The sequence below is a fragment of the Ciconia boyciana genome, chromosome 3 (genome assembly GCF_034638445.1).
Source record: "Ciconia boyciana chromosome 3, ASM3463844v1, whole genome shotgun sequence".
Lineage (NCBI taxonomy): Eukaryota > Metazoa > Chordata > Aves > Ciconiiformes > Ciconiidae > Ciconia > Ciconia boyciana.
Window position 1 is genome coordinate 97,172,864 of NC_132936.1, and position 23,291 is coordinate 97,196,154.

The 23,291-nt window shown below is 40.0% G+C and overlaps 2 protein-coding genes across 4 annotated transcripts in view; one reads left to right on the forward strand and one right to left on the reverse strand.

The window, feature by feature from the left end:
* RBKS (ribokinase) overlaps positions 1 to 6,660 on the reverse strand; it is a 71,018-nt gene extending 64,358 nt beyond the window's left edge. The window contains exon 1 of one of the 2 annotated variants that reach the window (XM_072856725.1): positions 5,838 to 6,659. In XM_072856725.1, the coding sequence (XP_072712826.1) occupies positions 5,838 to 6,565 (728 nt within the window). In that variant the 5' untranslated portion in view covers positions 6,566 to 6,659. Of the gene's footprint in view, positions 1 to 5,837 lie in introns of both variants that reach the window. The other variant, XM_072856726.1, reaches the window with a different exon arrangement.
* Positions 6,144 to 23,291, forward strand: part of BABAM2 (BRISC and BRCA1 A complex member 2) — a 179,469-nt gene continuing 162,321 nt past the window's right edge. Inside the window, exons 1-3 of one of the 2 annotated variants that reach the window (XM_072856728.1) lie at positions 6,305 to 6,418; positions 7,206 to 7,369; positions 9,841 to 10,000. In XM_072856728.1, the coding sequence (XP_072712829.1) occupies positions 9,873 to 10,000 (128 nt within the window). In that variant the 5' untranslated portion in view covers positions 6,305 to 6,418; positions 7,206 to 7,369; positions 9,841 to 9,872. Of the gene's footprint in view, positions 6,419 to 7,205; positions 7,370 to 9,840; positions 10,001 to 23,291 lie in introns of both variants that reach the window. The other variant, XM_072856727.1, reaches the window with a different exon arrangement.

The following is a 23,291-nucleotide window of genomic DNA, read 5'->3' on the forward strand; positions in this document are numbered from 1 at the left end:
TGGAATTGCTTCTGGAAGGAAAGACAGTGCCTAATTACAGTACACAGTAGCTTAGGACACAAAATGAAGACACCCAATGAAAGGGCAGGGAGGTCTCAATTAAATAGAATCCAGAAAGCCACACTTTTGTTGCGCTTAAGTTAAAAGACATTGTGTGACCAGTTTCACATTCGTATTTCCCAAGACTTTTAAAACTTCCACATTTCCATTTAGGAAGGGGAGAAAAAAAGTTTTCATGGCTAAGAGCCAAAGACAAGTGTTGAGCAGGTGTTCTAGCACCACCAGTCCTTCTCAGAGAGGACCCACAGCATCCTCTGTTGCACAAACAACAGTTTCTTTCAGAAGGTGCCAGCTGGGATCAACGGCGCACTGTCTCTCGCTTGGGGTTCATAACCTTGGTTGCAAATGCAGCTCTTGTAACGGCTTAAAAAAAGTAATTGGTGGCCTTGTCCTAGTTATTTTCTGTTAATTTAAGAAACACCCAACCAGACATTTTCCCTCCTTTTTTCCTCTCCAATATTTTGTCATTTTTTATTAGAGGAACTTTGTTGGAAGCTTTTCAGGTCTAGAGCATAACACCAAATACTACTAATACACTAAAACATTAAACTGTGTCTCACCCTAAAATAAACTGATCACTCAGATTTTGCGGGGGGATGACAATTTAATGACAGTTTACAGCAGTGAAAAGCTTCTTTTGACATGAATGAGCTTGGATCAGGCCCCACATCAGATAAGCAGTGTCTGGGCCACTACAGACATTCAAAAGCTGTATATGAACAGAACACAATTTTCTTACTGAATTCCATTACTGAGGATTTCATCAACTTGATTTTTATCCCGTTTTTCTTTTTGGGCCCCCAAGATACAGCTTTCATCCTGCCAGGCAAGAGAAGGCAAAGAGGAGTTTCCCTAAACTACATTTAGGCCCTCTAAAACCAGGGCAGAACAACAAAACACTGAGCCTGCGCATCCTATGTTTACTATACACCCAAACTTTGCTAGGTCAGAGAAGAAGACAAGGGAATAGTACAGGCTCTGAAATCAAGCCCAGATTCTTCACTATTACATAAACTAAACAATTCGCAGATGACACATTCTCTCATGCCTTGATGCCTTTCTCTGGATCCAAAAGATTAATTTCCTCAACTGGACTAAGCTTGTATTCCTTCACAGTTGTGCTTTCCCATGCTGCTGGCAATGGCAGATTGACTAGAATGAGGAGTGGCTGCTGCAGGGGAAGCATTACAGATAAAAACAAAAACACAAATGAAATGGATTTGAAGGATACTAGAACACTTTTCTCTGCTGCTAGGAGAAGCTGAAGAGCAGAAAAAAACATTAAAGCAAGAAAAAACATTAAAACTTGGTGACTGTGCATGCATGCGAAATGGTGGAAATGAGAACACATGTGAAAGACCTGGAAACAAAGCAAAGAAAATGAAGTAATATGTGAGACTTTCTCTGCTCGCTCAAAAGAAACATAAGAAAATTCCTTTCCATATTCCCCCAAAAATGCCTGAAATTATTGTCCCAAATATTGCATTTTAAAAAAGAAAGCACAGACATAGCTTTGGATCATGGACGTTTCCAATGAGCCAATGAGCCATTTACTTCAGCACTTCAGCTAACAATAACCACCACTAGAGACTTAAGAGGAAGATGTAGAATCTCACTAATGGAGATACCTTTGCCATTTTGCACAAGCAGATTGTGCTTGGTTAGGGAAGATGATCCAATGCATCCATCAGGCTACTCTAAGATGTTAATTCTGGATGTGCATTTGTCACTACTGTCCACTCCAGTCTGGCAGCATACTACTTTGTAGCTCAATGCTTTCTCTGCCATGTCTTTCTTCTCTTGCCGAATGCTTCCAGTCAATCAGTTTATTACTTGTAATCATTATTAACAACGGTTGTTACAACAGAGGACTGGAAGCAGAACTTTTAGTTCTACTCCCTACCAGGAATGAAGCAACCTGAAGGAAGGAAAGAGGTCCACAGAAAACTAAGACTTCAAATTTTGAACATCCTAAAAAACACAGTTTTCCAGTATTTGGACTGTGGTCTCATTCTCTTGAATTAAAGGGAAAACTGTTGCTGTTGTGACTATCCAAAGACTGTTTTTCCATCTTACATTTTGTTCTTTGCTTCTGTTTTCAATTGCCATGCCAGTTTCTCCTGTTTATTCTAATTGTTTTAGTGTGTCTGACTCTCATTGGTTTATGTTTAGTCTTGTCCTGATTTAATACGAATTAAAATGCCAATGCCACGACCAGTCTGCAAATATGAGTCAGAACAGAAACTATTTAAATAATACTATGGATGGTACCCGTCTGGTTTGATATCTAGATCATACAGAATAATGCTAGTTTTGTTTTCTACTACTATTGCCTGCTATTGCCAATGAAGTGTTGATTGTGATTGTGACCACAAATATGTTTTGTTCCTGGTCCTATTAAGCCAAAAGAGTGTGGTTTACTGCATGTATGTACGTGAGGTTGTTTTGATTATGCTAAATTCACTTTAGAAAACCCACATTCTGCCACTGCAGTGCTACAGGACAATGAGAAAAGAATTTCCAATGAGAACAGTGTTTTAAAAGAAAACCACTGGGCCCCTTCCCTTTAAAAGAATTTTAAGGCACACTACCCTTTCTTCTGAATTTGATTATTTCCCAAAATTACATCTGAATATTGCCTTCAACAGAAGGTCCCTGTCCTTTTCCTTCTCAGTCATTACGTAAGACATAGCAAATTTCAAATTGTACATTTCCATTTCACACAGAGGTTATGCTTCTTTAAATCATTAGTTTACTGTATTGAGTAAAAACATTATGTGCTAACTTTTTTTTAGTGGTGAATCTGGCCACCATATGTCTAATGGTAGCGTGAAGCTTATCTTTCTGATTTTTGGTACCTTGCCTCTACAAACCTGGGAATGTTTACCATTTAATGCCTGCCACTCTGAGCTTCTAGCTTTCCAGACAGAGGGCCAAGATTGTATGCAAAAGGGCCAACATGGTATTTTATCAGTTTGAGTTATAACATAGCATTGTCTAGCTCTGGCAGAGTCTCAATCAATATGATTATCTTCTAGGAAAGATAGGCTTTAGTGTTGAGTGGTGAATATGCCTATCAAACACAATGTGTCCAAAAATGTGTCTGACCTTGTTTGCATGACTCTCACTCCCAATTTACTTTATTCAGTCTCCTCCAAATGGGTGATTGGCATTTAACATGATCACTGCTGTCCATGTCTTTTACAAACTGAAACATCAGCGTAAATTACAAACTTGGAAAAACCTGATCCTCTTTCATCCCTGCTGAAATGAACCCTAGCTTTAAACCTAGAACATACAGCCCCCTCTAAATCCCAGATATAAAGATAGTCAAGAGTTACCCTCCTGGCATCAATCCTAATCCTAACCTGGCAGTTTTTACCACATTTAATAAAGCTTGCTTATCGTTCCCTCTTTCATAGCTTTGCTCTCCACCTAGGTGCATCCCAGCCTGCAGTTTAGTACTTTCCAGTAATTTTACCAGGATTTTTGTAAAACAGGATACATTTAAACTACATCTACATGGGTACTACGTGGAGATTTCAGTCAGATTAAACTCTTGCCAGCTAAATTTAAACCCACTTTCTTATTTTATTAAATGCCTGAAGTCCTGTGCTAGTAACAGAAAGAATGAGGCTGGCCCTTCTTTTTCAGTTGAAGCAAATTAACTTATCACTAATAAAAAGCCCTTCACTGCTCCTTAAAGTAGAGGCTAATAATGGTGAGTCAGATACATTCTTGTGATAGCATTTGTACAATTTAGGAAATCCGCTCAGCTGACTGAAACATGAAATGGCTTTTCTTCAACCACTTAATCTCAGTGCAACAGCATCTATGGCTACAACCCATGGTTTAACCTCTGGTTACAGTATGGCCAGTGAATATGGCTTCAAATAAATGACTGTATTTCTATCACGTCAAACTTGCAGCCAAAAAAATGGGAGTTTTCTTTTTTGTTTGTTTGTTTAAGAGTCAAGAAAAAGTCCAAAGCTGCGGCTGTCAGCAGTGCTTAAACTGGTAGACAATTTTTTGATTATTTCTTTTTCCCACATTTTAGAGAGACAGGAAAAGGAACGTCTTGAGGTTAGAGCACCATGTTTTATATTTCAATATAACGTCACAAGCATCTGATAACTCATTCACACATAACGTCAAGATCAGTTCTACAAGATCTTACTCTGACTTACAAGACAACTATTCTTCTTGGAAAGCTGCCAGTATGTTCTGCAGATTACATAAAGCATTAAATCTTTCTGACACAGGTTCTATGATTATTTAAGGGTTTTCATCGTTTCTGCAACACATGTCTATGCCTAAACTGTACTTACTCCTCAGCATATTCTTCTAATCATGTATTCTACACTTTCTTGACCCACAGGCTTTGATATAATTGTCTGCTGATTCAGATTGAGGAATTGTGGTTTTTACTGCAGAATTCCCAGCAGGACAAGCTGATGCAGTCCAGACACATATACTTTTAAATCCTATTTTAACCAAGTCTGCACATATAGTTTAAAACCAAATGTGTTTAAAATAGTGCAAATCAAAGACTGATTTGCAAGTTTACTGGGGCTGACAAGGTCAGCCAGTTTAGGTTAGTATTTGCATTGTTGCCAGCTCTTGCCATTTTGTTTGAATTCTTCTGATATTTAGTATTTACTATAAAACCCAGGCTGCTGGAACCAAGAGCTTCCATGAACTTCTGTACTTTAATTTTCAGAAGAAGTTTCCAAACCTCACCTATGTACAAAAAAAAGGAGACGACAATGAAACTCAAATACGTAATTCTAAAAGCAAAATGCCCAGAAAATTAATAAAAAGGAATCAAGACATTCCTTTAAAAAGGATTTCATAGTTCAAAAACCAGCTTTGGGGTGCAGAGGTGCTAAATTTTTGAGGGTTTCCTATTTGCACTTCTCGATCTATTAGGATATGAATAGCTTGGGAGGCCTTCTCTCTCTCTCTCTCTCTCTCTCTCTCTTTTTCAAACAAAATGTTGTCTGCAAGTAATCAACGTATAACCTACTTTTTCATGGAACTAACTTCAGTTTCTTTGCAATACTAAGCTTTCTTTCTCGCTTTTCTAGCGGAGACAAGTGCTTTGAACTGAAAACGTGTTACAGTTGAGCAGCTTTATTTACCTTCATAAAATCGTTTCAAACTCCTCTGCTGATAAAGAGTATCAGAGTTCACGATTTCCCATGCGGGTTACTATGAAATGCTGCTTTTCTGGCAAGGCTAACACCGAGCCACCTAGCACAGCTGAAAACACAAACCCAAGCCTCTCTTCTCCCTACAGTTACAGACAGCTGATCAAAGCTCCAGCAGACAACACGTTCGAACTTCTCCCCGTTCCCACAGTCTCCTTTCAAAGTATTATTTGCAGGGCTGACATCACCCGGGCCCAGCCGCCCCCACCGGCGGCTCTGCTCCTTCCCCCTGCCCCTGCCCCTGCCACAGCCAACTCCTGCCCTCCTCGCCTCGGTTCCCTCTGCCCAGGGCCGAGAGCTCCCCGCCGCCGCACCTGGCGCCGACCCCACTTCTCCTGTCCCGGCCTGGAGAGAGACGTGTCAGCCGCTTTCCTTGGCCCAGGGCAAGAGGGCTGGGGTGCATCCCGGCCCAGCCTGCCCTTGGGAGGCGCAGGGAGCCTCTGCTGTGCCCCGGGCACCGTGACGCCCTGCGCTGCCTTGACCTCGGGGGCCCTCCGTCCAGCGAGGGCAGGAAACCGGCCCCGCGCCGGGGCCTGCCGGCCTGCGGGAGCCCCCCCGGGTACTAACCTGACCAGGTCGGTCATACAGGATCCCACAACCACCACCTCAGCGGCCATGGCGCCAGGGGACGGGACAGCCCCAGGCCCCGCAGCCCGGCCAAGGCGCTGCCCGGGCCTTGGACCCTGAACCCGGCCTTCGCGCCAGGCCCCGCCGCCGCGGCAGCGGCTTCGCCTGTTGCCACGGGCGACGGGCGGGGGAGGTGGCGGCGGCGGCGGCGGCGGCCGGCCCGCAGGGGCCTTCGGCCGGGAGGGGTGCCCCTGGCGAACGCCTGCTGGCAAGGCCGCCCTCTCCCCTCCCGCCTCCCCCTCTCCCCCGCCCCGCTCCGGCCGCGACGAAGCCGCAGCCCCACGCCTGCGCGGCGCGACAGCCCGCCCAGGCACCGCGGCGGCCGCCAACGTCGAGGCCGGTGAAGACCCCTCCGGCCCGGGGAGCGGCGGCGGCGCGCACGCCGCGCGACGGGGCGGGAGCGGGGACGCGCACGCCGGGCGCGGGTGGACGGGAGCGGGGGCGCGCACGCCGGGCGCGGGTGGACGGGACGGGCGCGTGGCCGCGGCCGTTGCTAAGCGGCTGTGTTCCGGCCGCCGTAGGTATGGCGGGGCCCGGGCCGGGCCAGGGAGGGGCGGGCGGGAGCAGCGCCTCTGCCGGCCCCGGGGGAGCGGCGCGGCGGGCGGCAGGCGGGCTGGCTGGCTGGCTGGCTGGCTGGTTTCTGCCCCGGCCCCCGCCTCCTCCGCCATCCCCGGGGCGCTTGCGGCGAGGGGGGACCCGGCGCCGGAGGCTGCAGGCCGGGCTCGGGAGGAGCTGGCCAGGAGGCGGCGCGCGGGCCGGTGCGGCCCAGGGCGACGACTGGCCTAAGCACCGCCCGGCCGTCGCCCGGCCCGCTCCCGGACGCCGCCGCCGTGGCGGGGCGGGGCGGCGCGGCACGCAGCGCCTCGGGTGGCGGGCCCGCCGCCTTCTCACGGGGCGGCCCCGGCTGGTCGCGCCGGCACGTGGCGTAGGGAGCCTCGCTGAGGCGGGGGGCAGTGAGCCGGTAGCCGGGGCCCGGCCGGGGAGGGAGCGGGGCTTGGCGGGGGCCAGGCCGGTGTGCCTTCTCCCGTGCCAAGGCTGAGGGAACCCGGGGGTTTACCCGGGGCTCCGCACATCCACGCTGCCGGTCGCGTTCCGGGCTGGCAGGCGGGGATGTGTTCGGGCGCGGTGGCAGGAGGTGGAGGTGGTCGCGGGTCCCCTCTTTTCCCCACACCCGGCCACCCGTTACTGCCATCCTCAAAGTGAAAACCGCAAAACCAGATTGCCGGGAGCCAAGCCGAGAGGGTTAGACAGGAAGGGTTCCCTCGCACTTCAAGGCCTCCATCACAATATTCACCTTTGCCGCCTTAGAGCTTCACGTAATGCCCGTGACGTTATTGCCGGTGGTGGAGGAACAGAGTGTCTCGCATCAGGACGCTCTGGTGCCCGGAGCAGTGCCTGGGATTTTATGGTCACTGTGAAGCATATGTTACATTTGCCTGAACTCGTCATGATAGGCTGCTGAATCTAAAAGGGTGCAACGATTAGTTTGTTTACTTCTTTCAAATGTTTTGTTTTGGGAGGGAAACGGTCTAGTTAATTTTGTTTTTGTTAATTCCCATGAGTTTGTTTGTGTTCTGTTTCCAGTACTGTGGGAAAACTAGGCTGGGGAAAAAATCTGTATATGACAACTGAAACTTACGAAAATGGTACTAATTGTGTTATAGTTTGTAAAGAGCTTTGCTTACAAAATAATTTGGTGAGTTTAATTGATAGTGACCCTTTAAGTATTGTGTATTTGGCTTGTTTTGTAGAAGGTATTGTGGATCTTAAAGAAATGATGCAATAAAACCAGGAAAAATGCCTAACAGTCATTTACATCTTGTTTTGACAATGTCTGCATATTTTATTAACAAAAAGATCCTGCGGTTCATTTTGGAAGGTGCACCTGTTCAACTTTGATCACCACATGTGTGTCTCTCTTATGTCTCACAATTTTACCCTCATAACACGGTCCCCTTGAAACGTGTCGTTATCGGAACCAATTCTGAGATCTTTGTGTATACCTTTAAGATTGCTAGAAGGATAGCTTGTTCTTCGGCATGCTTTCATGGTTTAAGAAGTTCTTACCTTCATCAGTCCAGCTGCCTCTCTGCTTGAAAGTACTCCCCCTACGGCAGAGCTGGCAGACTGAAATATGTGCCCTGTTTTAGCCACTCTTGTGCAAAGTATCATTTTAGTTTAAACTCAATTTTACTAGCTGTTCAGTCTAAGCCATTGGACTTTACATTGAAATAGGTGAAGTATGGGCTTGTGTTCTCTTCTCTCAGTTCCTCTGGGGAAGAATAAAGGTGAGTGGGCAGTAATTTTTGGTAAAAAAGTAACAAACAGGAGGTAGCATCTTAAATTGCTGTGGGTGTTTGCTAAGCAAACTTAAGCTGTTGCCCATTGTCAATTATGGCAAATCATATATGTAAAGAGAACACGTATGTTAGGACATGGATATTTAGTCTTCAGCTCCTTTGCTGCCATAAAATGTAAGAACCACTGTATTAAAGATAATTACTGTTTTCAGGAAGTCTTACTTTATTAGCCTTTTTGTTTGCCTTAAAGTGCCTGGCCTTTGCTTTATTCAGATACCTTCCGAATAGCTAGGATAAATACTCTTTCTTGAACATTGCTTCATACTATTTCAGTGTGAATGACTTTCATGAGAACAAAATGTGTAACTTTAATGTTGCTACCAGTTACAGGGAATTATCACTTTGTAGAATATCTGTTAGTTACCAACTAATGCTTGCAAACTGAGTGTTAGAAATGACGGAAAATTGCAACTATTGCCTTGAGTTGTTCACACTCTCTTTATAGAACACTTATTAATACAGCAGTCCATATGCAGCATTTTGTAAGGAGGCAAATACAGTATGTATCGGTGTTTTTCAATTAAATGGATGTTTTTAAAAATATCTTCTAATGGTCAGAGTTTAAGGATGAGCTCTTCTGCCCTGCTTGTCAGTGGCATGTTTATGTTACCTTGAGTCATTTACAGCTTTGCTTTCTAAAAGTGTGAAGTTCAGTTAATTTTCAGATGGAACTCTGTGCCTAAGAATATGATCGAATGTGTTAAGTTAGCATTTTAATGGGTTCCTTGCCCTTCTTTTCTCCCACTTCTCCTACCACAGTCTGTTGTTGTCCACATTCTCTAGCCTTTTTGTGGTGCAATGAGTTAAAATATGTGCATGCTCAGTTTCTGCATTTCAGCTAAAAAGCAGCAGGTTCTTTAAGTATGCTAACTTAGTGGCCTAACTGATTTAGCATAAGGTCACGCAATTGCAAGCACTTCTGAAAAAGCTGGGCTTAAAATGTGTGTACATCAGCTTCCTGATCTGTTTTGTGAATGAAGATGCCTTTCAAAGAGTATGGTGATACTGCTGAAAGAAAAGCAGTGTTAGCCTTTCAAAGGCATCGTGAAATGCTGTAAATAGCTACCTAATGAAGTAAAGTAAAAGTAATACTGATTATGGTTACACTGGTGGTATTAGATTACAAATGAGAATACAGAATCGAACCCTTGGTCCCATTGCAATCAGTAATGTAAGTCCCATTGATTTCAGTGGAAGCAGAATAAATGTGGCTTGTCAATTGTAGACTCTTAATGGAAATGCTCGCAAGAAGGGCTAGGCTGTGAAGTATCAGAATGGCCCTCAATTTTACTTCTCTTTCTCATAGGGATAGGATCTTAATTAAAGGAGCCTAGGACATAAGTTGTTTTTATGTTGACGTTGAATAAACGGGCTTCACTGAATGTTGCAGGGGTAGGAGAAAAAAAATTACCTGTACTTATTTTCTGTTTACCAACCTGTGCACACTTCAGTTGCTCTACGTTCCTGATCATTTGCGTGCTTAGCTTTTTTCCTTTGATGTTTGCAGAGTGCGTGTGAATTTACATCAAATAAGTAGCATATTTTTTTATTTTTCCCCTCCCCCCCTTACCATCCCTGTGCAGCTCAAGACAAAAGGAAAGAGGAACATTCTAAAATGTCACCTGAAGTTGCCTTGAACAGAATTTCTCCAGCGCTCTCACCCTTCATTTCCAGCGTGGTCAGAAATGGAAAAGTAGGACTGGATGCTACTAATTGTTTACGGATTACGGACTTGAAATCTGGGTGAGTTCCTCGTCCGAAAAGAATACCCAACCCCTCACAGTTCAGATGTCTTTTCAGGACTGAATATAACTAGGTTCGTGTGTATTTAAGCATTTCCAATGTATCTGGAGCTGACATACTAGCTAGATTATTTTTTTGTCTTACTACCATTTTGTAGTTTGGGAGACTTAATTTGTCATATTGTTGGCAATAATAATCTTGTTAAAACACTTTCATCGCTGCCACTTGATAGTGCTGTTTTTCAGCAGTGAGATAGTGATAAACACTTTTTCCTGTTGTTTATCTCTTGCTTACTGTATCTTTTCTGTAAATTAAAAACTTGAAGATAAATTTGTGTGACCTTACCTGTAGTCAAGAATATACTAAATAAGAAAAAAATTAACTTTTCCCTTATCTGACCTCCCTCAAGATCGGTACATCAAGTGGCTGTAGGGCCAAGTGTTTGAAATAGGCCAAGCTACTCCTTTTATTTTTAATTCCAGAAGGGTTCATTATGGTTTTCAGATAGTAATAAAGTTTGGGATCCGCATGTACAAAGGGACTCTGGTGTGTAACTTCTGTGAATAATACATGGGGGAGGTGAAATGCTAAAAGTAGAGTTTATTTCAGCCATTGTGCAGAGAGGGGAGACTCCCAAGGTGGCTGATAAAAGAATACTTAAGATGAGACACATCAGAAATAGCTTTATTCTTTTTAGAGTTGGGCATCTAATGGCATCCCCAGTTCAGGTATTCATTTGATACTGGAGTTCAGAGCCTGAAATTACTTTAGCTTAAGGTGTCTAAAACACCGCTTTTGTACAAACTACTGCTTTGTGTATAATTTTGAATGATAGCATAAGCCAATAGATCTTGAGAACCATCACAAACCAGTGTTGTTTAAAATATAGTTTTGCTGAAAACTTTGTTTAATATGCTTCTCTAGGCTGCTTTATTATGGTTTCATGGAGAGTTTGGGAGGTACTTTTCTGGTAGTTACAATGCCTTTTCAGGAAGAAGATGTGAATTCTAGGGTTAGTTTGAAAGGAACCATTCTCTCCCTGTGAGGTGCTGTGACAGAGTACAGATTTACTTGGAGGTCTAAGAAGCTATAACTTTGTTATTAGTGTTGTCTGGCTTAGCATTTAGGCTTGCAAGTTACATGAGACAGGCTGAGCAGTTATGCATCTGCTGCTATAATTTCACACTAGACCTTGCTTTCTCTTGAACAAGCCTTCTAGGAAGGCTGAGATGGGAGCTATTTTACATTTCTCCTATTGAATCTGAGAGGAGAGAATACAAAAAAGGTAGAGAGAAAACACAGTGGTAGTCTGCTGGTGAAGGTATCAGCCTGTCAGGAGGTAGATAGGGGTTTTGCTCTGCCCACTGAATGCTTACACTACCTGCCTTTAAAATAATAGATTAAAATAATATAAAGTGATGTTTTCTAGCTGAGTCTTTTCAGAAGTATTTTTAATAAGCATCTGAAGTTTTCAGCCAGTGATCTTGCCGAGAAGGTCTTGCATTTGCTTTGATAAATCCTGAATGTTTTCCAAGAGTTTATTCTTTAAAAAAATAAAAACTGCCCCTGAATGCGCCTGTCACCCAAACCCAGTGATTCAAATTGTATAGTAACTGTGTTGAACATGGAGACTACAACACAAGTACAGCCCCTGACAGAGGTTGTCCCATATCTTATTTAAAGGCATAGGTTCAGCTATATGCAAGTGCTAGCAATATTTTCTTTTCTTGTTCTGGAACATAGAAATGAACCTCATTCTTTATGTTGAGGCTTTTTTATGGCTTGAGGTTATTAGGAGCTGGAGTTGGGATAATCAAGATTCTGCATTTAGTTGAGAATCATTTTTTAAGGTGTTTTTTTTTCGTACAAATAACTTTCTTAAAAGCATTATTCTAAACAGGTTTATTAGCAATTGCTTGAAATTTCTTTGAAATGTAAATTTCATGCATGTGGGTTTTTAGGAAAGATTTTTGTTGTTTGTTACAAATAAATCCTTGTTAGCTTATTTATAATAGAAAATTTGTAATTTAAGCATCAGTGTGGAAATACAAAGTTCCTTGTGATTTAGTGCTTTATGATGTTGCTGAACAGGTAAACAGTGTAAAGGTACTTAACATAAGATGGGTGCATCACAGAATTACCACAGAGAAGTGCCTTCCGTAACTCAAGATCTAGTTCAGTGGTCTTTAACCTTTGATATAGGAGCCTTTGGGCTCCACAGACTGTTTTTGAGAGGCCCATGTCAGTTGATTAATAACAAAATCGCCAACCCACCATATTGCCAGTTGATTTAAATTTGTTGCTGGATACTGCCTCTAAAGGAAAACTTTGCAGGGCTCTGAGAGTCCAAAAATGGATTGAAAACCATTGGTCTACTCTCCTCCTCTATCCTCACATCACGAGATTATTCAAACCCCTGTATACTTTCACTTTCGTTAAGCTTTTTAAAGAGAGAAATAACAATGCAGAGGAAATAGCAGGCAGAGGCAAATGTAGGTGATACCCACATGAAGAAACAGAAGTATAAGGACATAGGGGTTGGACATAAAAGGGAAGAAAATGAGAACAGTTGTTAGAGTAATAGGGATGAGGTTCAGGACATGAATTGCAAAACTCCCTTCAATTTCAATGGGGCTGAATCAGGCTTTAAACTTAAAAAGTGGAACAGGAAGGTGAGGAAGAGGTACTAGATTAAATGTTTGAAGTTAAATAGAAAGCAGTTCTTGATCTCAAATGAATATCACCGTTCATAAGTACTATCAGTTCAGAAACTTTGCTTTTGAATAGTGATTGTACATTTATTGACACATGAAAGGGGCTGTAAACACATCTCTTCCATATCCTAGCTTGAATTTATTACAGACTGTGCAAATATTTTATGCTTTAACGGTGTGTTACGTGGAAGATTTTTAAGAATAAAATAAACACAATTTTAGTATAACCTTTAAGATGTTAAAATACTTAATAGCTATTGAGATGATTACCTTAACTTTGAAAACAGAAGCATCTGGGTCAAGGGGAGGAGCTGCATGGCTGCTCCACTGTCATGTACCACACTGTTACTCTAACAGAATATTAGGGGATACTGTAGTTACTTCGCTTCCCTGACGAACCAGTGCTTTACAATGTATAACAAAACAAAATGTACAAACTGAAGATCCATCCATTCTCATTTCTTAGGTTTTAGAAACTGGAGCTGTGGTTAACAGGTAATAATGGTAACATACTGGACACAGTAATATCTCCAAGGTGTTGCCCATTCAGAGCTTTGGTTTTGACATTCTCAACTCAAAAGTGGAAGGAATTTCCCTTTTATTTCACCAGTGCGAGATCAAATTCCAGGTTTATAGCCTACCTTGTCAGTTGATTTTGATTTGTAAATGGCAAACATATTAAGCCTTTAATTATTTGAAAAGTCAATCCATATGTCAGACGGTTTTAGCAAGGAACTTGTTTTGCACTTGTTCTAACTTATTGCTAAGATTGACTACTTAGTTTTGTGTTTTATAAACTCTATTAAAGAGCTGATGTTAGATTAAAAGTATGAAGTATGCTGATATGTTAATTTGCTTTGCTTGCAAGTGTGGGAGGGAAATATGTCATAGTAAGGAAATCCTATTGTTTTGCAGTCTTGGAGTATGTAAATGTTTTATAATAATATGTTGCAGTTCCATAATGTTTGTGTGTTCTACAGACCTATTAGACAGTACCAGTCTCATCAGACAGTTACATACATTTACATCTATGAGTAGGACCTTCAGGATCAAGTCCTATTTATAGGAATTATATGGCCACTGCTGATGCAGAGTGAGTAAAGAAATGTGAGTACCCCTGAACTGAGCTCAGCAATATGGCATGACGGGAAAGAAGGAAACTCTTCAATAGAAATAGTAATAAAAAGTTAGGTGGCCAAGTCTGCAGAGCTATTACCTTCTTTCTTGTAAAAAGGGCTCCACAGTGACCAAAAATACAACCTGAGTGTTAGGTCACACCTGAAATATAGCACCTTTAGCAGCATTGATTCTGGTGATAAGAAAACCCTGGCAAGCATCTCTGTTGCATTAATAAAAGACATTCTTTGAGATGACAGAGTGGATCAAAGCATTTTAACTCTTGCATAGAATATTACCTTGCTCTAGACCCAAAGAAAATACTGCTGCCAATTGAGTCAATGCCATATATTGTATCATTCAGTTAATCTCCAGTGGTGTCTCTTTGAAATAATGACCCATCTTAATTAGATATTAAAATCTACTCATAACCAACTGAATTGTAGCTAAGGCATTTTTCTTAGCAGTTATACATATAATCATGGGAAAGACCTTGAATAGGGAAAAGTGATTATTAGGTAGATGTGGAAATAGAGGACATTTTCCTATGTGAAGGGTGTTTAATTATTGTATAATGTAGAATCCAATTATTTAAGAGGCTGCTGCTTTTCCTGTGGTGTGTTACAATAGTGAAAAACATATCTGTGGTGGTCATTGCCTTTGAGAACTTTTTTCTCCCTACAGCTGTTCGTCAGGGCCCATGCTTGAGCTTCAAATTATGCTGCAAGCCTATTCTTACTCAACAAACTTTATTTTGTTTTTTAAATTACTTTGATGTGTTGCACCAGGCAGAATTTCAAAATGAATACAGTGATTTAAAGCTGCATATATTAAGATTCTAATTTTTTTTAGATATCCACTCATAACAAAACTTTAAATTTCATACTTGTTTGGTTATACTAGCCCATATTTATGAGGAGATTAATTGTGGGATTTTTATGTAACTGGTTTGTAGTAAACCAAGTTGGGATTTTGTTCTTTGCACCTGTCTGATTCAGTATTGATTTCTGCCTCTTTGCTTGATACTGAGCTATGTTTACAATTAGTTATGTTCCTGAAAGAAACCCATATGAAGAATGATCAAAAGAATGTAGTGTATAGAAACCTACTATCTGGAGTAGGTTTTAACATACAAATTTACAATCAAGCTGTAATAAGATATTTATAACTTTATTGCCCTGCTTCCTAGCAAGCAGTGATGATTTACTTTTTTGTGTTATCAAGTAGACTGCAATATGCTTTGGTATTTCCTTTTCTTTTGGGCATTTCCCTTTTTAAAGTAAATATGCATTTTACGTGAGTATTTCATGGAATAATGTTGTTTTTTAACTGTGAAATACTATTACAATACTGTAGCGGTTATTTAAAGCTTTTGCTTGATCTTTTGCTTTTGATTAATTTAAATGGAAAGATTTTACTTCAGTTACTTGAGGAAAGTTCACATTCTGTCTTTCACATTGATATCTATAGGTAGGTTTTTTTAACATGCATTTTGTTTATGTATGAAGTTTAATGAGCCTGACTCTTCTGAACACAATTAGTATGAAAAGCTGTTTTAAAAAATAATTATGTTCTGAGAAAAATGTATACTTGAAAGGATGTTGCAGTTTCTAGGAGAGATATGGTCTTACAAGTCCTTTACTGCTCTATTGGATAAGTCATAAACTATTACTTTTGCAGCAAGTAGGTAGTTTCATTCCAGTTTCTGATAAAAAATATATTTCTTCACTACAAAGAACCTTACTACTAGTAGCTTGTTGTCACTCAAGCAAAATTTAGCAGGCTGAAGCTCTGATGGGGCAATGCGAGAGAGTTGTCGCTGTGGAGCAGCGCTTCGAACTTCAAAGAGCAATTTTTCTGTGCTGGTCCAAAAAGACTGACTGTCTCCAAGATTGCTCTCTCCTGCATTTGTTTCTGAATGTTGAAGAAACAAAGGCAAGATGTCTGTCTGATAAAGGTCTAAGTGTAGTGCATACATTTGGTAATAGTTTTGTAAATATTCTCCACAAAGTTTGGCTTTTTTTTTTTACACCAATTTTAAACAAGGTGCTTGAAGTTGTTCAGAAAAAAAGAGAGTGTTTGTCAATTTCAAGTGCTATGAGTAAAGAAAGGATTTTAAAAAGTAAAGGTAGTATTCAATAATTGCAGTAACGGGCTCTAGTTTGAAAGACTGCATACATTTTCCTAAGATTTGTTCAATTTAAATATTGCACAGTATGTCTTTGCTGGTATTTTTAGACTGGGACAGAGAGTGACTTCCTCTTGTCTGACCTTGAAAAAACTGAATGTAATGTCTACCAGTTTTATGCTTTAATAAAAATGAGAAGAAACTATTTGATACAGGTGACAACTGTTTCTTTTCCAGTTTGTTTAAAGAGATCTTCATATGCTGTAATACTAATATATATGCCAAGTACAGTTGTAAAGGTGTACCTTAGCAAGGTATTTAAATGTATGTTTTGGCTGTCTGTACCTTGGTAACTCATTGAACATTTCTTGAAAGCCAGGTCTTACATTAATATATTGTAGGTCTCTGTCCAGGACTTTCTGCTATTGTAACAGATGTCTGTCTTATTTCTTTGCATTGTGCATCACTGCAGGAGAAAAAGTGCCCAAGACTTTATTTTTTGTTGTAAAGATAGCTAAAAATCTAATAATTGGGTACCTCGTCCAATTTATCCCCCTCTTCCAAGGCCTTGCATCACACAGATGCAGTATTTGTTTAATGTAAGCTGGACAGATCTCTATCATACCATGGATCTTGGATGCATGTTACATTTCACCAGAAGCTGAGAACAACTGGCTTTTAATTTTTTTATTCTTCTGCTGAGTAGAGAAGACTATATTCCTGGATAGCTGGTCGGTAAATTCTTCCATCCTTGCATATGCAATTACACTTCATGTATGCCTGACTCTCTCATATGCATATACACATACATGGCATAACATTAAATAGCTAATGTGCACCTGTAATGAAGCTGAAGCAATAGATTATGATTTTCTGTTTTAGCCTGTTTGTTGCAGTCATTGTCTGATGAGTTTAGGGGCTTTAAAAGCATAGGAGATGATCAGAGGCTCGATCTTGACAGACCAGTATGCAACAGTGTTGAAGATCTGATTCTGCCACGTTTATATTACAGCCAGCAGAAATCAATGGGAATACTTCTGTAAACTACTTCTGTGAGTCAGTGATAATAAAGGAAGCAAACCAATTACTTTTGAAAATGGAATCTGTATGCTATTTTATAACTACACAGTCATTCTCTAATAGTGTGGGAAATGGAAAACTGTACAGGCCTTTTCTTATAATGTATTGATCAGTATGTAAGCCTGTGTAAAAATTTTCAAAGGAAAGTTTCATTGTCGTAAGTGTCTCTTTTGTTGGCACTTTGGTTGACGTCTCTCTATTGCTGCCCTTTTAAATGCACCCTTATAAATGCTTTGGGATCTCTTGAACCATCAGTCATGGTGCTCTTTCTTCTGACCAATGGAGAAATGAATTTTTCTGACCGTTTGGGTAACTGTCCGGCGCTGAATTTGCAGTACAGGTTTAGTACCTCAGATTCAACTGGAAACAGAATAACCACACCAATGCTGTGCTATGCCTGAGCTATTTTAATCTGTTTCTTGATATATTTTGCTTAGGCATTTCCTTGGCACTGCACTGTACAGTATAGACATACCTTGAAGCAACTGTTATCTAACTGGAAGTGAGCATCTGAAAAGAATACTTAGAGCTGTATGTATAAGTGAACAGAGTTTCGTTTTCTCTTGAAATTGATATTTTTATTGAAGATACTGACTTCAGTCCTTGAGGTAAACCTCCTAAGTGATCCGTAGAAAAGTAAAAGTTGAAAAGGGAACGTATTTATTTTGTCTTTCCTGAGATAAGGGAATTGGTATGTCTGAGGCAAACCACTGTGCAGTGTATGCCACAGGTTCTCTTCTTTGTAATCTGTGGTATATGGCTGAAAGAATAAAATTAGAACACTAGGACTGAGTATTTTTTTTTTATTGTGAGATAAAAGAATCCAAATGAAATCTAGTTAATTAAAGGAAATTGGAGAATTCCATTATGGAGAAGAGACAAAAAAAGCCAAATATAAAACCCTCTAAAATTATATTTTCCTAAGAAAAGTCAGATTCCTATGCATCACTGAAATAATATTTTTAAACCAAAAATGTGACAGAGGACCTGTTGCTCTGTTTTGGATGGTCAGTTCTTTGTTCAACAGAAAAACTTGTTTGGATTGTTCTTGTTTATAGTTAGGGTTACCAGTGACCTTTCAAAATGACTCCCACTTTACATTATTTCTTTCCCTGTTTTCTCCCTCTTCTAGAATGTTGGTTTACAATTTGTTGTGCACTTCAGCCATGGGTTTTTTTTTGTTGGGGGGGAGTAATACAATGTTTCTTGTTCTTTGTTAAGAATTCTTCTGTAATGAGAATTTTTTGAACTAATAGATATCTGTTAATAATAGATATCTATTATATACTATCATCTGTCCTGTTTTTCAGGCTACCATAAATCTTAGTCATAAGCCTTAATTTAAACGCTATAAAGGTGATATGATTTCAGGCCAACTGCAGACCATTTACAGGCAATGAAGACACTTAAAAGAAATCATTTCCTTGGAGATTTCGAGTGGTATAATATCTTCCATGTGACTTCTGATGTTTTAGTTTTAATCTGTTGCAGATAGGCAAAATTCAGTTTTATTAGATAGATGCAGGAGGGAGAAGAACTTGAGGGTGTAGGTGAGGTGTTGGAAGTGGCATAAAGACAGATCAAGGTATTTGTGATGGGTTGGGGACGCAAAGTTATAGGAACTTTGGGTAGACTGGGCTCTCTTTTCACTTGCAGGAGGTCCTACTTGTTCTTCTGTGCCTGCGAGGCTGCCTAAGGGATGAACCAGGTCTAGCTCCTACTGTGATGCTGGAAGAAAAGAGTGAACTGGATTGTGAGGGCAAGAACAAGTATTTGCAGGGGAGAAGAGGATTTTTTAACTGTCACCAAGAAGAGGGTACATGGAAGTGCTTTCTTTAGGTATAGTTAGATGTGACCATGGAGAGAGTGATGACTAATTTTATGCTTTATGGTGTAGCCTTGAAAACAGTATTAGCACAATTGAGGTGGCTGTGAACTGTGGGAATTAATGTGAGAACGAGAAGTTAGAGAAAGACAAGGAGAGGTGAGAGGTTCTTGAGCCAGACTTCCTAGAGAAAGTGTAACATGCAGCTATGTGGGGCTTGTTTTCTGCAGGTGCGGTTCCACAGGGTGATCTGTTGTAATTTTGTATATGGTTGGTATCTTCCTGTCTTTCTAGTCTATTGCATATCTTTAATGTTGTAATTAACCTAAAATAATAGAAATAGGAGAACTACTGATATTTTTATTCGGGTGTCATCTTTCATAGGCTTTCTGCTGTGTCTCCAGTCTGTAGTATTTTATATTAATATACACAATTTGAAGTTACCCTTTTGAATGTATGTGCAAGTGAAAGCTATGGAGTTATGTTCAAAATGTGGTGATCCTTGATTTGTCTAACTTTCATATCCAAAGAACCTAATTTGTGGTTGTTGTATTAACATAAATTTCTTCTGAGAGTTTATAAGATTAGAATATCAAATTATTAGAGATCCATGACCAGAAAGCTCTAAAAATCTGCAATTAGAAGAAAACTTTGAAAGAAAATGTGAAAAGACACAGCATCACTGGACCCCTCCTAATATTGTTTAGTTAGTTTGTTAAAGGGGGAAAATATATAAACATGGACTATGCTTTTAGTCCTGATACCAATTCATTGCATTTTCCAATAAACTAAACAGTTCTATGGTGTGAAATAAATTACTTGGAAAATAAATTGGGAGTCTTTATGGCTACTACAGGCGGTATTGGGAGCAGTGCTCAATGACTTATTAAAACTTATGTTTATAATAGCTTAGCTTTTGTGACTTTCTGTATGAATATGCTCTTTCTGTGAACACCAAAAGGATCTGAAACTCCAGGTGGTAGACTGTAATTTCATACTTGGCAAAAAATGGTTCTCTTTTAGAGTAATCTAAAAGCAAAAATGTTCCTTGTCTGATTTTTTTTTTTCTTTCTTCAGAAATTGAATCCACATTAGTGAACAGTAGAACATGAGAGATTATTAGGTTCTAACTCATTACAAAGTAATACATAATCAAATGGCAGTTGTGAAAATATGAAACAGGACTTTGAATCTGACAGGAGGAGAAGGAGATGAAGTAAATCCAAAGGATGCATCTGCCCTCATACTCTTTTCTAAAACTTTGCTTATGAGTTCCAGGGATTTGGGGTACAGCTGGTCTTACAGTATAATGAAGTAGTGCCTTTTCCTTGCCTGAACATGTGACAGAAAGGTAGTTTATGATACTGTGAATTCACTAGCTTATTTACCAAAACAGTCTACTGGAGCGTGCGTTATGAGTGTTATCCCATGGCAATTTTCTTGTTTCTGTTCATTTTTCAATCAGTCCTTCATTAAAGGTTCCATTTTCTGTTTCTATTTTATTCTTTTGGGGAGTATTTGCGCCATGTGTAGTTTTTTTAAAGGGAGTTACAGGCAATTATCTGTATGTATAAAAGACCTTGCCTACAAAGTTCATCAGTTTGATTATAGAAGATGTTTCTAAAGCATGTTTGTAAAGCATGTTTTGTTGAAAACTTTCCTTTGTCAGTTGTTAACTATTTTTCTTAATTTGTATCATAATTAGCTCCTTGAGACCCAATAATAATGAACTCCCACCCTAAACTGTGGGGAGTTTATGAATGGAAACTTTTGAGATAATCTGTTCTTCAGAGCTATTTCAAGTACACTTGCAAGCATATTAGATGTGGTGCTGGTTATCAGCTCTGTCTTCATATTCCTTTTTGTGGTGGCCCTTTCCAACCCATCCTACTATTGTGACTGGAAAAGAGCTGTTCTAAAATCAGCCTTCCTAAGCTAAATAAACAGGGAGTTTGTGATGCTAAAAAAAAAAATCACAATTATGTGGGGTTTGTATGTGCTTTCATTGAATGTAGAAGTTCTCTGAGATGATTGCAAAATATATATATGCATGCTTCCTCTGTTTCCCCCGTAGAGGCTGGGCTGAATGTCTGCCTCCAGCAGAGACAGCCGTACTTTGGGAGATTGCAGGACACCTGCCACAAGATTGGAGCAGATGTGCAGGAGATTTGCAGTCCTAGAAGCAGGCCTAGAGCCCTCCCCACCTGCAACATCTGCTTTGGCAAACTCACTGATTTTAAGGAAATCTACATTTTCTGTTAAGATACAGCTGCTATGTTTGTTTTACTAATGACAGTAGTCATTAGATGCTTTTGTATAGTGTTTCTAGTGAAAGCAGGTTGCTGGCAGCTGATTTAATTTTAAATAGTTATTTGAACTTTACTTTTTAAAAAATGCACATCTGCCTATGGGTGCAGAAGGAAAGTGAGGGGTTGGTTTCCTAGGGTATGTGTTCTGCCTAGCATCCCACTCCTTTCTAAAAGTTCCAATTAGTACGATGACATTCATACAAGAAAACATAAATATGTACGTATAGGAAAATCAGCACTTAGAGGAGATGAAGGTTTTGTTGGGAATTCAGTTGACATAGCTGGAGACACCTTGGAGTTTCCCCGTTGATAAGTATGGATTGAAATGCTGTTGCAATTATGGAATATCATCCGTACTAACAGGATTCAAAACCAACATCATCATCTGTATTGCAATACCAAAAGTAGTCTTTGTGTATAGTTTAATTTTATACCAAGTTTGAAGAAACCAGCTACGGTACAAATGAGTTTTATGAAAACAGTGGGTTTATCTATTAGAAGGTTCTTTGGAATTCTTATGAATTGGTTTTCAGATTTTAATATTTTAATTAAAATATGTATGTAAGAAGCAATCACTCTAACTGGATTTTTATTTCCCAAAAGCAGTGGTGTGTATCTTTATCTTTTAAGTGCAAGTCCCTCTCTCTTATACGTGTAATACATATGTCTGTATAAAGAAGGGGAACTGAAGATGAAAATTGGTTGACTAGACTCTCTCTCCCATTGCAAATTTTGCCTGATTGACAGAATTTTGGTTGGATCTGTTGGTTTTCAGCAGCAGCTGCTCAGTACTCTTCTTGTGTATTTGCAGGCCTCCGGGAGCCTGTAAAGCTTTGTGCACTGTTGCAGGGAGCTGCAGTATGATACAGGTTTTCACCATTAGTGTCAGCTCTCTAAAATGTGATTTTCACCATTTTTCTATTTCCTGATCCTTGCAAAAAACCTGTCACCTGCTGGCCTTCCTTGCATTCTCCTCCCCCCTCCATACACTTTAATTATTCTTAATGCCTCTGTAGATGACTTACCCATCTGTTGTGAATTCTGCAATTAATTCTTAATTAAATGGGATGAAATATTATGTCTTCAAGGAACACTGGAACAGATTTCCATCTACAAAAATGGGAGGGAAGAAGAATCTAAAGGCATCGACAAAGGCTGTTCTACTTGAGTTTAACATTAAGGTGTTTTTCTTAGCAAATGCCACAATAAGAGTTTTGGGGGGAGTTTTGAGTTTGCTGCTTCTTATTAGTAACAAGGGATTTACCTGTCTTTGCCTCTAATTATATTTGACTCTTGCTGACAAAACCTTCAGCCTCTAAACCCCTGACTGAATCGTGTCTCATCATTACTAAAATAATACTAATTTTCTTCTTTAGCCTCTTGTATTATGAAAGGAACTTGACCTCCTTTTTCAGTAACAGTATCTTCATATGACATATATAGGAGCAATTAGAAACATATACTAGGTATATTAGAGCTGGGAAGGGTTGGGAATACAGCCAGTGGTCAGAAATTCCTTTGTGGTGTTGCTCTTTTTATTTGTGTGTTTGTTGTTTTCTAGCACTGTTCTCCATCAGGGTATCTCTAATACTGTGTGAAGCTTTCTTGGCTTTTACTTCAACAGCCTGGTGAACAAAAAAAGTTGTCTGTTATCCAAAAAGTACTGATCCTCAAGAACAGCAAGTGTAGCAGCCTAAGCATCATGAGATTAAAGAAGCTTTTGCATCTCTGGGCTATTCAGGTTAGGTAGTCTCAATATTAAGTTCCTGAAATCATAGTGACTAAAATTCTTAGTCTAATTTTTCTTTGCTGTTGTACAGTAAAATTCACTGATGATTTGTCTTCAGATAGAAAAGGTGGTAAAGATTCTGTATGATCTAAGAACGAGTTGAATGACTAAACACATTGCATACCTTTTTAAATCAAGAAATTTGATAGTCGTCAAATAAATCTGACGTGAATATTGGGGTATACACCTTTACCACCAGTTAAAAAAGAATAAATAAAAAAGGAGATTATATATTTTTCAGTAGAGTTGTTGTACTTCTGTTGGCATTTCTGGATGTTTGCTATGGATTTATATGGTTCTAAGCAGCAGATTTTTAGGAGTGGTATAAAA